The sequence below is a fragment of the Podarcis melisellensis genome (genome assembly GCF_964234715.1).
Source record: "Podarcis melisellensis genome assembly, chromosome: 2".
In the NCBI taxonomy this organism is placed as follows: domain Eukaryota; kingdom Metazoa; phylum Chordata; class Lepidosauria; order Squamata; family Lacertidae; genus Podarcis; species Podarcis melisellensis.
This window is the reverse complement of record NC_138529.1, coordinates 8,422,126-8,441,992: the sequence shown is the minus strand read 5'-3', so window position 1 is coordinate 8,441,992 and position 19,867 is coordinate 8,422,126. Positions and strand designations below refer to the sequence as shown.

General features: G+C 45.1%; 1 protein-coding gene and 1 long non-coding RNA gene across 3 annotated transcripts in view; one reads left to right on the top strand and one right to left on the bottom strand.

Moving 5' to 3' along the window:
* LOC309363060 overlaps positions 1 to 8,207 on the top strand; it is a 33,570-nt gene extending 25,363 nt beyond the window's left edge. The window contains exons 2-3 of the long non-coding RNA XR_014165207.1: positions 1,448 to 1,568; positions 8,061 to 8,207. This is a non-coding gene — a long non-coding RNA (uncharacterized lncRNA). The remainder of the gene's footprint in view (positions 1 to 1,447; positions 1,569 to 8,060) is intronic.
* LOC309362941 (aquaporin-5-like) lies at positions 1,789 to 11,927 on the bottom strand. 2 transcript variants are annotated; one of them, XR_014165128.1, is made up of 5 exons: positions 10,741 to 11,927; positions 8,214 to 8,378; positions 5,436 to 5,519; positions 2,059 to 3,802; positions 1,789 to 2,018 (listed from the first exon to the last, which is right to left on the bottom strand). XR_014165128.1 is itself a non-coding variant. In XM_081898984.1 (4 exons), exons 1-4 carry the CDS (start codon positions 11,101 to 11,103, stop codon positions 3,626 to 3,628), a joined length of 789 nt encoding a protein of 262 aa, XP_081755110.1. In that variant the 5' UTR covers positions 11,104 to 11,927; the 3' UTR covers positions 1,789 to 3,625. The 2 variants fall into 2 exon arrangements, 1 of the variants encoding a protein (XP_081755110.1); XM_081898984.1 differs by having other exon boundaries at positions 1,789 to 3,802.
* Positions 11,928 to 19,867: the final 7,940 nt, after the last annotated feature.

Genomic DNA, 19,867 nt, shown 5'->3' with positions numbered 1-19,867 from the left:
ATATGATTTTTATTTTTTCTCTTAGGTCTAGTCTTTTTTATTGTTTTCTATGTTTTTTGCTGTATTTTTCTGTTTTTGATTGACTGATTGATTGTGAGGGTGTTTTTCTTTTTCTTTTTCTTTTAGTCGTTTTTTCTATTTTGGCTTTGAATGTGAGGTTTGTTGTATTGTTTGAAAATCGCAATAAATATCTTTAAAAAAGAAGAAGAAAGAAACCCTTCATGTGTGTGTGGGCAGGCTGGGTGGGTGGGGAGGTCAGGAACCTCAGACCAAGGGGCCAAATGTAACCTTCCTGGCCTCTGTTTGCCCCTTGAGATTTTCCCCAGGCCACACATCCTGCTGAGTCACAGTCCTCACCAGGAGTAAAAAGGTAAAGGTACCCCTGACCTTTAGGTCCAGTCGTGGACGACTCTGGGGTACTTGATTTCTAATAATGCCTCTTCCTTGCCTGGATGGAAGATGGAAGATAGATACGAGTGCATAGCTGTCAAGCGTCCCTTATTTGGCAGGACAGTCCCTTATCCCAGCACCATGTCCTGCTGTTGTCCCTTATTGATGATGTCCCTTAAATTCCCTGGGTTTCAAAGGAAGCAGCTCCTCTCCCTCCCTGCCGGCTGGCCAGGGAGGAGGGAGGCTCCAACTGTGTTGCTTGGCTGCGTTGCTCACTCAATAATGAGTCTAAGAACGACTGGGGGGTGCATGCTTTGTGCCAATCAAATTGGCCGCATTGCCTGGGGACTCGCTGTTGCTCAGCGCTTCCCAGTGGAGAGTTGACGGCGGTTTTCCTTGCTGCATCCCCTTTGCCGGGTTGCTGCGCTGTGAGAACCACCGCTTGAGGCTTTGTTTGGCTGCTGGCTGGGCTTTCTGCCTTTGGCTCGGAGGGGCTCAGAAGTTGAACATACCTGTGCTTGGAAAGTCCCTTATTTTGGCTGCTGATCCCTTATTTTCGAGGCTGCTGGTCCCTTATTTTCAAATCTGTAAGTTGACAGCTATGTACGAGTGTTGCCTATTGTTGTTGTTGTTGGCATCCGTCTGTCTCAAGAGACATTGGCGTACACCTCCGGGGCTGAAGTCAAACCGCTGGAGAATCACAGTGCCTGTGGGGTTGCGGAGACTGGTAACATAGCTGCTGCCTCCCACATTGGTTTTTGCTCTGTTAGCAGCAGCAAAGTGACCTCTCCACTGAAGAGAGCCAGTGTGGTGTAGTGGTTAAGAGCAATGGACTCATAATCTGGTGAACTGGGTTTGATTCCCCGCTCTTCCACATGCAGCTGCCAGGTGACCTTGGGCCAGTCACACTTCTCTGAAGTCTCTCAGCCCCACTCACCTCACAGTATTTGTTGTGGGGGAGGAAGGGGAAGGAGATTGTTAGCTGCTTTGAGACTCCTTCAGGTAGTGATAAAGCGGGATATCAAATCCAAATTCTTCTTCTTCTTCTTCTCTCTAGGGCATAAGGCTGGGCAGTGTGTATGGAGGTCCTAGGCTGCCCAGACGACCAAACCTCCCTCTTGGCTTTGCCAATGTGGTCCAAAGGAAAGCAGAGCAATGCATTTGGCACCAGTACGGAGGTAAAATTCACATTTGTTGCTCTACTCACTTTTGCCTGTGCCCCCTACCCAGTGGCATGTGGCCCTCAGTAGGTGTCCAGAAGGAAACATGGCCCCAAGATGAAAAATGTTCCCTCTCTCAGCCTGACAGGCTACCATTGAGTCTCCCTGGTTCTCTGTGAGGACCACTAGACCCACAATGACATATCCCTGAGCCATTGATGTTGTTGCACTGTGTGTTTTTTTTAGTTTTTTAATTCATAATAAATAATACAATATATTACAGAGACCCTCATAATAATAAATGAAATTGCATTAAACAGGAAATAAACTCAGCAAGACACCGGCCAATGCAGAAAACAGCAGTCTTTCCCCGCCCAGCTCAAGTTATATAACACTTTGGAAAGGGTCAATGGACAGATCGTTCTTTCTGGATTGATTTTCCTCGCACATCTCTGACTTCCCCCACAGCTGCAGGAGGACTGACTTTTGGTCCAGTTCCTCATCATACCTGTGCTCACCTCTGGATGAAGCACCCAAAACTACCTTCCCTTTAATTGGGCTGCCAACCAAGCAAACAACAAAACTCTCCCCAGACATTTCAGTGACGTTTATTTGTTTTAAAATCTGATTCTGTTGCCAAATTATTTTGTTCAACAGCCAGAATTTGCGGCTAGTAAGATTTTTGTTTCAAGCTGATTTTTCTTTTCTTGAAGTGAAATTCAGCTGCACCTCTCCCACTTGGTGCACCTGCAACGTGTTTTGAACTCTGAAGGTGGCCCTCATCCTATCCTCAGGAGCTGAGCCAAATGGTCCATTTCACACACTGCTGCGTGAGTGACTGAGTCAGCAGCCTGCAGTTGTGCCTGTTTTCTCTGTGGCCAACACCTTTCCTTAGTCCAAGCAAGGAGGAGTTGCAAGGGCCCAGAGCCGCAGGCGAGATTTTGTTCAGGGGCAGCAATTGAGAATACTCTCACACGTGATCTCCTGTGCAGATCCTTCACCCTTCAAGCACAGGCCAGGTCTAACACCTCTGTCAACACCAGCTGCAGCAGCAAACCTCTGGATTTTATTGGCTCCACTCCTACTAATCCCATTCCCCCATCCCGACTCCTGGCTCTGCCTCCTCTAGGTCTTAACCTCTTGATACCTGGTCAAACGCAAATGCTAGCAATCCTCTCACATACCGCCTAGAGGCAGAAGTGTTGAGCTGGAGCAAGGATGTCCACCCGTCTAAGGAAAGGGTCTTGTGCTTTATACAGTAGATCTAGAAATTGTTTCTCTTCCTTTTGCTGCTTGCTTGAACCCATGGAAGATGGAAATCAAGGCAAGGCAAGAGTCAGGATGGTGTTTTCCTTTTCTCCGTGAATGTGGCAGTCTTTTTCTTTAAAGGCTGGGGTGTTTCACACGAATTCTCATCTCACTGTCCAATGTATCACTCCATAAAGCCCACTGTAACTTCGACCTGAGGGGTTTATGTGAATATTTACAGTTTATGTGGACTGGAGATGTATTAAGCATACAAAAAAGGGCTAGTTGCAAGCATTATTGCATATATGAAGCTGGACCAAGCCTAGGAAATTCAAGCTCAGGCAACTTTGCCCCCAAACCCTGAAAGCCCAGAGTATATGTGGACCTGGGGGTACTTGTCCTGCAGCCCATCAGGAAGGGAAATATAAACTGCTAAAGAAACTATTAACACACCCACCCCTCGCACAGTTGCAAAAGCTAAGTTGCCAGGCATAACTCTAGAACACTTTCAGGTCTTTGCCGGTCCTGAGACGTTACAATACGATTCTTGTTTGCTGCGGCACTTTGAATGAATGCCTTGCTCCCCAAACGGACTGTGCTCAAACCATCCATTTTCCAGCTTTCTTCTTCCCATGCACCCACACACACACATGCACACTCACACTCACAATGGTTATTTACACAAGTAATGTCCCCCTGATTCCCTCTTTGGTCCCCAGGCGTCAGTGGAAGCTATCTTGGTTCTTTAAATTGCAAGGCATTTGGTCAGTGTTCATTTGGCATCAGGGGGTGTTTGAGTCTTCTCTACCTTCTCATCCAGAGCGTTCTCATTTGCAGGAGGCCATCTCTATGCTTTTCTCTTTCTCTTCCCACTCTTCTTCCGACTCGTAAGTGCCTTTCACAATGGCGACCCTCTCTGACATGTTCATTGGATGAGGCATCAGAAGGTAGTTGTAAAGCAGAGAGGCCACAATGCCTCCAACGATGGGGCCAACCCAGAAGACCTGAGGAACCAAGGGAAGGGGTTAGAAGCTGTCCAAAGACTTTCAGGCTCCTTTGTGCCAGTGAGGCCAGAGCAGAGGTGGTTGATTCATCTTGCATCTTCCATGCAAGAAATGCCTCATGGGTTTGGGCAGAGGTAGGCAAGCCCTTGGCCTAATTTCAAAAGCATTTTGCAAGCTAGCCATTCACATGCCCTCCAACATTTCTCCAATGAAAATAGGGATGTCCTATTTAATAATAATGATAATTTTACTATTTATACCTCGCCTATCTGACTGGGTTGCCCCAGCCACACTGAGTGGCTTCCAACATCAACAACAACAACATTAAACATTTAAAAACTTCCCTATACAGGACTGACTTCAGATTGCTTGGGAGTCGAATAACTCCATACCCTCCAACATTTCTCCAATGAAATTAGGGACATCCTAAGAAAAGACGGGACATTCCAGGATCAAATCAGAAACTGTAAATCTCTGGGACTGTCCCAGGAAAATAGGACAATGCATTCTGACTTCGCTATCTGCACACAGTCTGCTAAGACAGAATTGAGAGAGAGAGAGAGAGATTGAACGGGTAACACATAGTGAGAGAGAGGTAGAGGGGCAGTGAGAAATAGGAAAAAGGGAGTGGCACAGAGAAAATGAGGGAGAAGGGGACAGAGATAGAATGAAAAGGGGAGAGAGAGAGAGAAAGAAAGAAAGAAAGAAAGAAAGAAAGAAAGAAAGAAAGAAAGAAAGAAAGAAAGAAAGAAGAGAGGGTAGGAGAGTGAAAGAGGTTGACACACTCGCTTTTTCTAGCCCCACCCACTGCTGATTTCTTCCTAGCCCCCTGCCACCATGCAGCCCCCAACAGATTACTCCTGAGGGGATGTGGCTCTGCAATGTAGATAGTTGCATGTGGAGCAACAGAGAGCAACCCTTTCCTCTTTGGTTGGCCAGTCCCAGAACAGGAATGGGTGATCTCTGAACCTGGGGGGCCAGACATTACAGCTATTTCCCTACGGTTCCTGCTTGGGCAGATCTTCTGATGAATTTCAAAGGAAGCAAAAGGAATTTTACTAAAATCTGCATAATTTCTCAAGGGTGCAATCTCTGTTTCGTCAAAAGCAAAAATTCACAGGAAATTTGGAGGTCCCTGGCTGGGCCAAAAAAGTCAAGACATTTTAAAGGAATCAGAAATGGTGACTGGCGATTTGCACATCCTATTTGGATTTCAACTCCACATTTTAGGGACCACAATTTCCCTGGTGGCCTAGTGGCCAATTTCTGAGTCATGTATCAGCACCATTGTGCTCATGGCATTGCGAATCTTGTTGAAATTTGGTGGCCCAACACAGTTCTAAAAACATAGATGAAAAATTACACACCCAACATGGTGCCTTGTAATTTAAAGCTCCCATTAGTTTCTGCCAGTATGGTCAATATTTGGGAAGTTGTAGTCATCTGAAGGGAACCACATTGTCTATTCCCACTGTGCATTATCTTTTACACGGAAATACTTCTGTATTAAAATATGTGTGACTTTGGTTTTGCATCCAGTAAACCCTAGCCGTGCAGAAACTAAGGGTCAGTTTTCACTGCTTATTTCCTATGACTGTCTTTTACTTCCGAGTGAAAAGCTCTAACTTCTTACCCAATGAGCATTGCTGAATCTTTTCATGACAACAGCAGGTCCAAAAGACCTGGCAGGATTCATAGAGCAGCCAGTAAAATAGATCTGTGGAGAAGAGGGGAGGTGTTTGTTAGGCATCTAAACATTTCTTGTAATTCCAATGTTTATAATCTTTTTTAAAATTCAGTTTTGCAGTACACATTTAAATTCAAACAGACATAACCATCAACATTTAGGATTCCCTGATACATTGGACTTCCCTCTACCCTTCCATGGTTTCCATTTTCAATCTTTTTCAACTGCATCATATATTTTCTCTATTTTTCTTAAAGTAGTCCATTTTTACCTTCGTTTATAGCACATTACAAGCATTACTCAAATTCTGCCAAAACTTTTAGCTGTTTACAGTGTTCTCTTAGGTAATTTGTAAATTTCTCCTATTCCTTATTAAAGTTTCTCTCTTCCTGGTTACTGATTTTCCCGGTCATTTTTGCCATGAAGCCTAGGATGGAGAAACAAGGCTAATATTCCGGAAATCCTTGTCTGAAACTCGGTAAAAGGATTCTGTGGAACTGTAACAACTCTTCATGTGGATTACTGGGCTCTTTGAACAGACAGGTGGAATAGATACTTCTACATGTATGGACCTTATGAAATCTACAAATTGATACAATGAATAAGGTAAAGGGTTAGGGTTAGACCCCTGACCATTAGGTCCAGTCATGGCCGACTCGGATTGCAGCGCTCATCTTGCTTTATTGGCCGAGGGAGCTGGCATACAGCTTCCAGGTCATGTGGCCAGCATGACTAAGCCACTTCTGGCAAACCAGAGCAGTGCACGGAAACGCCGTTTACCTTCCCACTGGAGTGGTACCTATTTATCTACTTGCACTTTGATGTGCTTTTGAACTGCTAGGTGGGCAGGAGCCAGGGACCAAACAACGGGAGCTCACCCCGTTGCAGGGATTCGAACCGCCAACCTTCTGATCGGCAAGCCCTAGGCTCTGTGGTTTAACCCACAGCGCCACCTGCGTCCCACACATGAATAGTATACCTTATTTATTCAAAAGTACAGCCGGTTACATTTTGTGTGTTTATTGAATATGTTCCACGTAACCATAGGTTTGTTGTTCTTGCTTTGCAAAATCAGGCAATCCCTGCAAATTCTCCCTTCTAGCATTCCCCACACCATGGAGCTGCTATCAGATTCTCAGCCCGGCCATGCTTGGTGCGGTAGGAATCCTGCTTGTGTGCACAAGCACTTTCATGCGAATGCTGCATCTCTACACGAGGGCCATGGGTTCCCTGCCTCTGCTCTACCCAAACAGGCCATAGCTCTATAGTGCAGCACACCTTTAGCATGCAAAATGTATTTGCTTCCAATCCTGGCTTCTTCAGTTAAAAAGGTACCGGTAGTAAAGGATGAGAAATATGATTGTATCCAAAGCTAGTCCTGCTCAGAGTAGACAGACCTAAGTTAGTCATGTCTGTTCATTTCTATGGGTCCACTCTGAGTAGGGTTAGCATTGGATTCAACCCATACTCTCTGTCCGAAACCCTGGAGAGCCATTGCTGGTCAGAGCAGACAACACTGGGTTAGATAGGGAAACAGTCTGACTTGGGGTTTTTTAAGCAGGGATCTGTCATGGATGCTTTAGCTGGGAATCATGCATTGCAGGGGGTTGGACTAGATGAGCCTTGGTATCCCTTTCAACTCTACAGTTCTTTGATTTTATGAAGACTGCTTCCTACTGCAGAAATGACAGAAGCCATAGGATTCTTTGCATGGAGCTCCCACCTCTCATCTCCGCCAAGCTAAGCAGTTGGTTCCTTACCTCTCTCACCCTGACCTAGACACTGTGATCCACGCAACGGTCACCGCCAGACTTGATTATTGTAACTCACTCTACGTGGGGTTGCCCTTGAGACTGACCCAGAAACTCCAGCGGGTGCAGAATGCCGCGGCAAGACTCCTTAAGGGGTCTTCACCGTGGGATCCCATTCACCCGGTGCTATACCAGCTGCACTGGCTCCCGGTGGAGTACAGGAACAGGTTTAAGGTGCTGGTTTTAATCTTTAAAGCCCTATACGGCCTAGGCCCCTCATACCTATGGGACCGCCACTCCTGGTATGTCCCATGGAGGACCTTACGCTCTTCAAACAAAAACATCTTGGAGGTCCCAGGCCACAGGGAGGTTAGGCTGGCCTCAACCAGAGCCAGGGCTTTTTCGGGTGTGGCCCCGATCTGGTGGAACGCTCTGTCACAAGAGACTGGACAGAGCTGTTCCACCAGGCCTTTGGCCAAGGCACAGCCTGACCCCCTCCTTTGGCAATCCTCACAGAACTCTAGCCCAATGGTTGCCATTAATTTGAGTTTGAATTGATTTTAGAATGAATTGATTTTAGAATGCTGTAGTACTTTTACTGTTTTTAGCTGCTCTGAGCCCGGCTTCGGCTGGGGAGGGCGGGATATAAATAATTTTTTATTTTTATTATTATTATTCTCCCTGTGCTTAAGTGACTGTGGCCCTATATCACCCCCCCCCAAGTGATCAGCACTCAAGGCTGCCATGATGTGGGGGCATTTCAATCTTTCCATTTCCCCCTTCCTTTTGTTTCTGTACCACCACTTTGTTTTCCACGCAGAAGGTCGCAGGTTCAGCCCCTGCCACTTGCACCTTGGAGAGCTGCTGCCAGTATTTCTGGACACACCTGAGCTCGATGGACTAATAGCCTGACTCAAAACACCGGACAGCTCCCCATGTTCCTAAAAGAAAACCTGAGCAGAAAAACACTTACCCCAACGAGGTGGCCCAGAGTGACAGCTAGTCCGATAGACAGGGATGGAGAGCCCACATGGTCGCGCCGGCGGCTGTCAGTCGAGGCAAAGATGCACATAACAAGCATGAAAGTTAAGATCATCTCCACCACCACAGCCTGGCCTGCGGTTGTGTTGTTGCTGAGCTGTCAGGATAGAAGAGAAGAGACTGCAGTTACAATCTTGCACATTCATCTCTGTAACTAACTCCTGCTTAAAACCAAGAAAAACTACTTCCAACTAAGTAAAGGTTATTCTTAAGGGTGCTTGTTAAGAAAACAACAAACCCCAAAGTGCAATAGGACTTCACGGTTGCTATTAGATTTCATTCCTCTGAGCTGCACTTCACTCTCTACTTGGACGCTGCCAAGCTTGCTGGAGGTGTGGTGCTTAATAATACTAAATAAACAATTCAGCTCACTGAGCTTCAACAGAACAAAACTGGAATTATAAACCCCTCTCTATAGGACAGGAAAGGATCTTTAAGAAGCAACAGGAGTTGGAGTTATACAAGGCATTCATTGTTTTTTAAATGGTCTATCACTCTGTCCATCTTTTATTTCCTTCATTTATCTCTCTTTTGTGACTGATTTCTCATACAGCCTCATCAACCTAGCCCTGAGATATTATCTCTTGGCAAATGCTTTATCTCCTTCAAATGCTCTTTACAACAGCTAATACCTGCTGAAGAACAATGCAGGGGGAAGCTATGGGATTTGCAACAATTCAGGAGCAGATACCAGGATCCTCTTTTAGGCAGCCTTAAAAGAATGTTCCCTGGCTCCATTAAATGAGTCTCTAGCTTACATTTAGAAGAGGGGAGTTAGAAGGAACTATAAGCATTTGGGATTTACATAGGTATGTTGCGGGTCAATGAAATTCAGGGGGGGGGGGAAATAGATTTTAAGCCCTCTGGTCAGGCAGCTTGCATCTTTACACACATGAGGTTTAAGGTAATTCTTGCTTTGGGGGCAGGTTTGTAATGCAAATATCAAAGCAACAGTGGGCAGGTGGCTTATCTACATTACAAATGTTTCTCCTTCCAGCTTCCTCTTCTACATGGACAACAATCCAGAGCTACAATTCAGTGTTAATGTGGATAACGCAAGAGAGATTGAAATGCAGAGCAGTCCGAAGATTCCCTTTTGCAATCTTTGCATGTTAACTAAAAGTTTAATAGGAGCAGAAGAATGGTTGCTGGTGAAAATTTAGGAAACAAGGGGAAGTTAGCTGGATCCTTAGCTATAGTGCAGCACTGAACAAGTAGGTAAAAAAATCTGATTTCCTTTGGTAGGAAATTTGTGCTCTTACAATGGAAACCTGGAACTTCCAGTTGCCTTTAACACTGACTCCCTTCCCTTTCCACAACAGGCGCTGTAGCACTACAAGTTTGACTTCACCCCTGAAGGCGCACTCTTCTGTTGTCTCCCGAGAAAGATCAATGCCAACCAACCAGCCTTAATGCCTTACAGATGCTTTGGACTAAAACTCCCCCCATCCCCTAGCATTAGCTCTGCAGGCAGCAGCTGAAGGGAGCTGAAATCCAAAACATCTGGGGAGGACCAGGTTGGCAAAGGGTGTTCTGAATTTTCACTATGTTGTGCTTCCCATATCCTCCTCCTGCTGGCTTAGCTGGTCTTGTGCCTTTTCCTGTCCAGGTCTAATGAGGATTCTAAACCTTCCCGGACGGTCCATTTAATTCAATACACAGCCCAGCATAGAGTTTAGTGTGCTGAAGACTGTTGGATCTTTCAGCTTCATCCTGGGCTGAACTGACCTTTCACAGGGATCTGAAGAGATCCATGCTCACACACGGGAAGCAAATGGGAAACTCTGTGTTCACAGTTGTTGGGCTTGCGTGTAGCTAATTTACTCTTCCTTCCCACATCCCTGAGCATAGTACTGAATGCTGTCCACTGGACTGCAGGAGCAGCTTTTGGAGTGGGAAACCCAGCCAGATGGGCAGGGTATAAATAATAAACTGTTATTATAAATTATTGATCCATTGGGAAATAGTGGGAAAGAAGTCAATGCCTTTCCAAGAGGACACAAGGCAACATGCACCCACTGAGCATCAACAGTTTGAAATGGTTCCAAATTATTATCGTTTTGAAAAACAACTCTAAAAGGAATCAACATCTGTATATCTGCCCCGCTCCCCAGATCATTCTTCAAGTGGGTAAAGCTGGAGTTAAAGAAAAAGTATAGTTCTCTCTCTCTCTCTCTCTGGGACTGGCTGACTCATTTGCTTGGATATGAGAGACCTTTGGAAGAAATGCCACATTGAAAATTACAAGGCACAACTAACCTGTCCTAACAGCAAACTTCCATGCCTATTCTTACTCTACAGCATAATGTGCTGGTGGGATCTCTTGTGGCACAAGCTCTCCAGAGGCTAAGTTCAGATCTCTCCTGAGAAGCCAGTTCCCCTTTGAGGGGCACTTGCCTGCCCGAAGTGCCAAACCACCAATATCACGAATCTAATCCACAGCCGCAGCGAGTACTTACCGCGTTGACTGCCAGGTTGCCACGGGCGTTAGAAGGAGTCACCCCATAAAGTATGCCTGCTCCGGCGATGGCACCGATCAGCTGGGCTGCAACATAGAACAATGTCCGGAGGAAAGAGATCTGGTTCCCCACAAAGAAGGCAATGGTCACTGCTGGGTTGACGTGGCCGCCGCTGATGGGACCAAATGTCTGTACCATCGTGGCAATGGCCAAGCCGAAAGCCAGGGCGATCTGGAGGACGCTTGGCAAGGCCGAAGGCCATTTCAGGGCTGAGCCCAAACCGAAGAAGACGAAGAGCAGCGTGGCTAAGAACTCGCAGAAGACAGCTCGGAGAAAAGCGATGGTGCAAATTTCTTTTCTCATGGTTGCACTGGAGCAGGTGGGATGGCAACGAAGGTGTGAAAGTCTCTGCTCTGTCTGGGATGCCAAGGGAGTGAAGCAAAGTGCTGGGCCATACAGAGAGAGATATATATCTACAGGTGCTGCAATAAAAGATCCTCTCCAGGTATGGGTGGAGCCAATAAATGTGGCCAGTCCTCCTCTCCCCCCTCCTGCTCCTGTGGAGTTTGGAAACTTTCCATCTTCAGACAACAACTGCACCTTCCTCTCTTGTAGGCTCCAATATTGGTGCTGATTTTCTTCTTCTCTCCTTCAGACAATGGGGTTTCTATTGAATAGCCTTGCTGTCATTAGATAACCGCAATATTGCATAATGCCACAGAGATTAGCACCTTGTCTGTTTACCTTCTTTTCTTCTCTTTTCTTGTTCTTTCAGTTTGTAACACAAGGCATTCCATCTCTATTAAGCTTTTTTTTATTTTTAAAAAATTTACTCAGATATTAGGCTTCTAATATGCCACTATTCCCCCCTCCCCCTTCTCAGGACTGAAGAGTGGAAAGTAATCAGGCAATAATTGTGGACAACTCTGCAGAACTGGATTCTCCAGTATGCCAGCGCAGGTCTTGAATGCATTTCTTTTGAATCGTTAGGAGTTTTTGGTTGTTTGCTCCAGAAAATGTGACAGCTTTTGCCCTATGTTCATATCTATCAAAAAAGAAGGTAAAATAAAACAATGGGTACAAACCTACATGCAGCCACTTGCTGCAGAGCCGTGAAATGTATCAGCAGTGTAGAGGTTTAGTTTACAACCTGTAAAGTTTCAATAGGAGTGTTTATTTAATACCATTTGGATAACTGCCCAGTATTACATGTTATCTGGGTGGCTCACAAAAATTAAAAGAAACACACACACAATGCAAAACACTATAAGTAGTACAAAAGCATCACTTGTTCTTGTTTGGAAGAGAAAAGAGCAATTAATAGCCCATCAAGCACAATTCATAAATTGAGACAGGTGGTAAAAGCACAGGTTGCTTAAAAGATTGGATGATTAAAAAGGTATTTCACCTAGTACTGAAAAGACCATACGAATAGTACCAGGTGAGCCTCTCTGGGGAGACTGTTTAGTAATTGGGGTGCCACCACCAAGAAGGCCCTCTCCCATCCACCTCACTTCATTTGGTGAGAGCACCCAGAGTTGGTCCTCTGAATAGGACCCACCTATCTCTTTATCTACCTGACTGCACTGGCTGCCAATTTGTTTACTGGCCCAATTCAAAGTGTCGATTTTGACCTATAAATCCTTAAATGGCTCAGGACCACAACACCTCAAGTATAGCTTCTCCCCAGAAGAACCAAACTCTGCCATCATCACCTGGGGCCCTTCTTCATGTGCCTGCTTCAAGAGAGGTCCAGTGGGTGGGAACATTTTCTGTGGTGGCTCCCCATTTGTGCAATGCTCTCCCCAGGGTGACTTGTCTGGCACCTTCATTACAAATCTTTAGGCATCAGGTGAAAACATTCTTCTTCTACAGGACGTTTGGCTAATTAAACAAATGATGTGCTTTTAAACTTTGCTTGTGTGGGGTGTTATTATTTTGTTTGTTATTATGTTATGCATTTTTGTGTTCTATCTTGTAAACCACCCTGTGAGCCTCAGAAGAAGGGCAGTATAGAATAATAATAATAATAATAATAATAATAATAATAATAATAATAGAAACAGTTCAAAAGAATCCCATGGTCAACCATATCAAAAACCACTGAGAGAGCAATAAGGTTGTACTCCCCATGTTTCTTGGACCCAGTCTAATTCTTTCTCTAAACCCTAAATTTAATAAATAATAATAGTCTAAACCAGGCTGCTGTTTTAGTTGCACTGGGGAAAACATTCAGGTGTCTCCTACGTAACTAATTAGGTATTCAGGGAAAGACAATTTAGACTGTAGAGACTGCAAGGAGGGAAGATTTGAGTGTGCCTAGTACTTCTTCCATATCCTTCAAAGCAACTGCATAGGGCTAATTTGTTTTAGAAGGAGATAACGCTCATGAACTAGTTTGACCCTAAGCATTCCCATGTTTGTCTATATTGCATTGCTCTTGTGCATAGTGAAACCTCTCACATTGCTTGGATTACCTGGTTAACCACACAGAATATTCAGCTGATCAGGGAAACAAACAATGTGCATTTCAGCTTCTGTGAGGAAATGAGAAACTGTCAGTTTGGCTGGGGTTAAAACTCCAAACAGAGGCAGGCTAAGGGCTGGGAAGAGGTCCTTGGATATAGAGACGCTAAGGGGCAGGGAGCTCAAAGGCAGGGAAGGTGAAGGAAAGTTTCAGAATCAACTGAGTATCTGAAGGAAAGGTAGGTGGAAAATGAAATTTAAAGGAAAGGAAAGAGGAGGCAGGAAGCTGCAACAAGAAGTGGGCTTTCAAGGAGGGAACACACACAACTGAAGCTCAGGAGAGGCTGGATTTCCTCAGAGGGAAGAAGACAGGAAGACTGCAGAAGGTGGGCCAAGAGAATGAGTGGCTATGGGAATGGGATAAAGTGTACAATAAAAAACAATGCTTGGTGGAGATGTGAAGAAGGAGGCAGGTGGAAGTGAGGAGAAAGCAGGATAGGGACAAAACTGGAAAGCTGAAAGGAGCTGTGTCCCACTGGTAGGAAGTAAGTCACCAAGAAAATGAAGCTGTGAAACGTGGGGACCAGCTAGGAAGCCAAGGGGGCATGAAGTTTGCTAGGTCTAGAATACAGGCCCTGGCAGAGTAAATCAGGCAGTTAATGGCTTTAAATGTTGTGGGTGGCGCTGTGGTCTAAACCACTGAGCCTAGGACTTGCCGATCAGAAGGTCGGCGGTTCGAATCCCTGTGACAGGGTGAACTCCTGTTGTTCGGTCCCTGCTCCTGCCCACCTAGCAGTTCGAAAGCATGTCAAAGTGCAAGTAGATAAATAGGTACCACTCCAGCGGGAAGGTAAACAGCGTCTCCGTGCGCAGCTCTGGTTTGCGGCTTAGTCATGCTGGCCACATGACCCGGAAGCTCTCTGCGGACAAATGCCGGCTCCCTTGGCCTATAGAGCGAGATGAGCGCTGCAACCCCAGAGTCGTCCGTGACTGGACCTAATGTTCAGGGGTACCTTTACCTTTACTGTTGTGGTAGCATTGTGGCCTGACTGTTTTGAAGGACCAGAATAAAACCCCCAAAGCCATGATGGATTGCATGTGAAATAGATTTGAACTAACCAGCTATTTACCAGCTATTTACTATTTATTGTCAAACCGGTGTTCTACGTCACAATCTTTATCTGTCCCCAAAAGATCTTTATGGGGCAGGTTCTGAGAGTGCCGATTTTACAGGGAAAGAGCTGAGGTTGGGACAGCAACTCAGCCAGGGCCATGCGGCAAGTCCTAATGGCCAAGCAAGGATTTGACTGCCAGAACAAATCCAGGGGGTGGATTTCACCAAACAGAAAAGACTGGAGATTCCACAGGCAGATGAGGACTGAAATAGGTGAGGCTTTGCCGGGGGGGGGGGGGAATCAAGCCACTTTTCAATGCTCTTCAATGATCATCCTTATATTTGCATTTTGAATGTATTATATTATTAGGCACGGACTCGGGGCATAATTGGCATCTGCAGTGGGTTAATGGACTTGCTGGTTGCATCCAGAATGATAATAGCAAAGGCATGTGCAAGGGTAAACCGGCAGCTGCCAACAAACACACACACACACATGAACACTCACACATACTTTGTGCTCTGCTCTAAGCTTCAGTGAACCATTATTCTGAGCAGCCAAAGGTCAAATAAACAGTACTGTTTCTCTGCACAGTGTGTACATGTGTCTGCCTGCCAGTGTGTGCACAGGGCAGGGTGTGCACCTTTAGGTGGCACAGCTGGGATGAGGTCAGTATCATGCACGTGTTAGAATCATAGAATTGCCAAATTGGAAGGGACCCCGAGAATTGCTAGTTTGTGACTGATTCTGCCTTCTCTTTTGAGAGATTTGCTGCCCTCTGCTCTTGAGCTGGCTCGGGCGATATATTAAACGGCCCTGTGATCCTAAGTACGTGATGCCAGAACAAATGTTGTTTTGTGGATGTAGAGTGTTGGATAGGAAAGCCCGCATTTCGAGGCAAATCAACCTAGTTTGTGCTTTTCGAAACAATACACCAACTGAAAGAAAGCCATCCTTCAAGATTCACACTGCTCTGAATTTTGCAAAGCAGTTCTATAGCCAAGTAATGCGTACTAAAATGCATATACCAGGCTGAAGTGTTTATAAGAATGCATTATATTTGGGGAAACTGGCTGGCAAAAATGGGTATATTAGGGGAAATCTGCAGAGAAATTTGCATTAAAATGCTGGTGAATTTGCATGATTACTTTTTTTTTTAAAAGGGTGATATTTAATTCACTTTCACTCAGTAGACACATTGAAATTAATGAACATGATTCTAGGTTTGCTCATTTCAATTTCTGACAATACTGTAAGTTTACTGTGAGTAAAACTTTGTTGACTTTCACCCAATATCGCAAACTGGTGTGTAAGTGCGTAGAACTGAACTTAACACTGGGAAAATGAGAAACCAAAATCGACAGATCCACTTATTCTTAATGTTGAGGGAGAGATCCAACCCCTACAAAGTCATGAAGCTCACTAGTTGGCCAAAAGTCAGTCACAATGGGCAGAATTCAGTGTCACATTATTACAAATGGTTCGTCTGTTGGTACGACTGCCCCATCGGGTGCACATCTACGATAAGCTGAGAAATGTAGGACTGATGGACATGCCTTTCTCTAACTTGAAGTGCTGGTTTTCTAGAAAAAGAGGTGCTGTAACTCACCGTGAACGCGCCCTTTGTTCTCTTATAATGGCAATGGAGCCCACCTGAGGGGCGTTGGAACTGAATTCTGGTGAGTTCGGGTGGAAAAAAGTCCTGCTTGTAAGTGTACTTTTGACAATAAAGACTTAATTCCTCACTCTGGACCAGACTTCCTCAACCTCGGCCCTCCAGATATCTTGATACTACAATTCCCATAATCCCTGACCACTGGTCCTGCTAGCTAGGGATCATGGGAGTTGTAGGCCAAAAACATCTGGAAGGACGAGGTTGAGGAATCCTGCTCTGGACATTCCTTGCCTGACAGCGGTGTGACTCCCAGCATGGTCAAGCATCATGGGAGTTGTAGTCCAACAACAAAACATCTGAAGGACATCTGGTTAGCGAAGGCTGCCTTAGAGGAAGGCAGGATTAAAATCTAATCAATATTTAGAAGGTCTTTTTTTTAATTAAATATTTTTTGTACAGTTTTTCCATGAGATTTTACTCTATGCTGTTTACAATTAAAAATACATGATAAAATAGAAGGTGACTTCTATTGAAACCAATAGTTTCTAGGAATAAACAGTGCTTTTTTTCTTAAAAATTTTTTTAGGGAAATACTGCCCCTCAATGAGACCAAACCTAAATTTGCAAAATGTTTAGGGGTATGCATACTCCTACGTCCCCCCCCCCCAAAAGCACTGGGGATAATATATTTAGAGTTAAGATGCTAAGATGCAGCTCTGATTTACATAGCAAATTGATATGACTGTTTTTAATTGTCCTTCCCTCTTCCTCTCTTTAGCTTGCCTTCTGTCCCCTTGTCCCCCCTGCAGGGAAAAGCAGATGAGTCGTTAAGGAACTAAAATGCTCTGGTAACACAATTTTTCCTCTGGCTACGGAAGTAAAAGTAAGGCGCTGTGAGGAATCTGGGTGTAACTGCAAAGCTGGATGTGATTTTCTTGGAAATCTGGGACAATGAGAATGTTTGTATCCCAGGTGCCTGTAGCAGCTCTTGGAATGAATAGCTGCAATGGGTGTATTGAGGCTTATTGGTATATTTGATGCCTCATTTTGAGAGTAGAGTCTAAACAGAAACATTTGTCATAGCCAAACATAGCCAAGGGCTTTCCCCCACCAAGCCTCTTCACACCTGTTGGAGTCATTGCAGCACCTATGTGATCCTCACCACAGTGCACAAACCCCTGTGTTACAAAGAGTACGTCAGCAAAGTTTAGGCAACACAATGACCATGTCCATACACAATAAACAATCTTTATGGAATGCCTTCAAACTATAACAAGTACAAATTGAATCTGAACAGTGAACAGTGATTCCGGCTATTGACCACTGTTGGACATCATAATGGCTGAATACACAAAGCTTCACAGCTAGTCTTTCATTGTACAAAGTTTGGTAAGGTAAAGGTACAGGGACCCCTGACCATTAGGTCAAGTCGTGACCGACTCTGGGATTGCGGCGCTCATCTCGCTTTATTGGCCGAGGGAGCCGGCGTACAGCTTCCGGGTCATGTGGCCAGCATGACTAAGCCGCTTCTGGCGAACCAGAGCAGCGCATGGAAACGCCGTTTACCTTCCCGCCAGAGTGGTGCCTATTTATCTACTTGCACTTTGATGTGCTTTTGAACTGCTAGGTTGGCAGGAGCAGGGACTGAGCAACGGGAGCTCACCCCGTCACGGGGATTCAAACCACGACCTTCTGATCGGCAAGTCCTAGGTTCTGTGGTTTAACCCACAGCGCCACCTGCATCCCACAAAGTCTGGTACCTCGTTTCATTTAAAGATCTTCAGAGACTTTGAGGCTAAAGTTTCAATTTGTACTTGCTATAGTTTGAAGGAATTCTATCAAGATTGTTTATTGCGTATGTACATGGTCATCGTGTTGCCTAAACTTTGCTGACACAGTGCACAAACCACAGAGCAGGTGCACTGCATAAAAGAGCTGGCAGAACCAATACTTAGAAGGTGACTCATCCAAGCCAACCGGCTCACATGCCTCAGACTTGAGGGGGAAATAAAATCCCCATGGTCAATGGCCATGCGGCCTAGGGGGATGTTCCCTTATGCCCTTCATGGTAATCCGGACAATTTCTCTACTGCGACACTTAGCAAACTGTCACTCACAGGCATAGGTTGCTCCTCATTATTTAGATGAACAGAGATGGCTACCCAAGATAGTATTTGGAGGCCAGGGGGGAGGAAACTTCCCCAACTCCAAGTTACCACAGCTGAGGCATATCTCTCTCTCTCTCTCTCTCTCTCTCTCTCTCTCTCTCTCTCTCTCTCTCTCTCTCTCTCTCTCTCTCTGTAGTAATATGATATCCTTCATATAAATCTGACTTGAACCCTGTCTGTGTCAGGTATTTGCTCTTCTGAATGGAAGAGGCCATAGCTACTCATAGCTTCACCATCCCATTCCCCCTGTTGTCTTCCTGTGCCTGTTTCAAAATTGCAGGCCCCTGCTTATTCCTTGTAAAATGGCATGCGCATGGATAGCACACCCTCCAACATTTCTCCAGTGAAAATAGGGACATTCTATTCCATTATTATTATTATTATTATTATTATTATTATTATTATTATTCCCCATCCATCTGACTGGGTTGCCCCAGACACTCTAGGTGGCTTCCAACATATATAAAACCATAACAAAACACTAAACATTTATTTTAATCTCCATATAGGGCTGCCTTCAGATGTCTTCTAAATGTTGTATAGTTACTTATCTCATTGGCTCGGGGGTGCATAAATCCATACCCTCCAACATTTCTCTGATGAACATAGGAATGTCCTAGGGAAAAGTGGGACATTCCAGGATCAAATCAGAAACTGGGATGGCTTCTGTAAATCTGGGACTGTCCCTGGAAAATTGGGAGACTTGCAGGGTGTGAGATGGCACTGTGTAAATCACAGGTGGCGGACCCTCCAGGTCTCTCACACACTCTTGGGCCTCTTCCCCCAGCCACACAGCTCTGATAGTTTATGGAATGGCAATATATAAATACTGCTACAAGTAAATAATAGAATATCCCGCCCTCCTAGACACACAGCCCTTCTCCTAGGCCATCACTCTCCCTGGCTTTGCTGCACACCCCACCAGAATACTTTTGCTTGACTGGGTTGTGTCCTTGAACTCTGCGTCCCTGGATGGAGGAGAAAGAGGGGTCTAGAGAAATGAGACTTCTGCACGAAGGTAAAATTTACAGCCATTGCTCCACAGACTTTTGCCTGGAAGGCTGCCCGTAAGGCCACACTCAGCCTTGAAGTGGTTCCTCATCACTGGTGTAAGTAAACAAGCCGGCCTGTGGACAGAAAGTACACAGAGAGCTTAATAGGGACTCACAGCTCCATGTGAGTACATCTGGCAACCCATATGTCTCTATAAAGGAGCTGAGGGACCTTGAACATTCTGTTGAGGGTTCCTGTATATTGACCCCCATCTCCTGCTGCTCTGCTGTCCACCCCATTAGGAAAACCATGGGAGCTTTTCTCAAAGTTGGCAGGATTCATACCCCCTGAAATGGGGGTCTTAGCTGCAAATTTCATCCCATTCTGCATCAAAATTAGAAAGTTATAGGTGTTTCCTTTGAATGAGGCCACTGGAGGCTTCCTGGCATTTTTTGGAGATATGCTTTATTTACACACATATATACAGGTTGAGCATAGATGAATATGCATCTTAATCTCAAGAGATGTCCCAGACAGACTGCTCCAGATTGGCTTTCTATGGAATGTACCAGCACCAGAAAGCAACTCAGACTGTCTGCTGTGTCCTTTTCCCCATCCCCAACTCAATCCAAATAATAAAAAAGCACTTTCTGCTTTGTTTCCTGCTGAAACGGATCCCTGCATTAACACATTCTACAGGAGGGGTGGGGAACTATAAGCCCTGATCCCTACCTTCAGAAGAGCCTATCCAATGATAGAGAGCTTCATAA

What these genes read in the sequence shown, in the direction of transcription:
- LOC309362941 (XM_081898984.1), bottom strand. Translation starts at nt 11,103, where the DNA reads ATGAGAAAAGAAATTTGCACCATCGCTTTTCTCCGAGCTGTCTTCTGC. An exon ending in GCAACCTGGCAGTCAACGCG is followed by an intron (nt 8,379 to 10,740) that starts GTAAGTACTCGC and finishes CTATCCTGACAG; the next exon opens with CTCAGCAACAACACAACCGC. An exon ending in CTCTGGGCCACCTCGTTGGG is followed by an intron (nt 5,520 to 8,213) that starts GTAAGTGTTTTT and finishes TCTTCTCCACAG; the next exon opens with ATCTATTTTACTGGCTGCTC.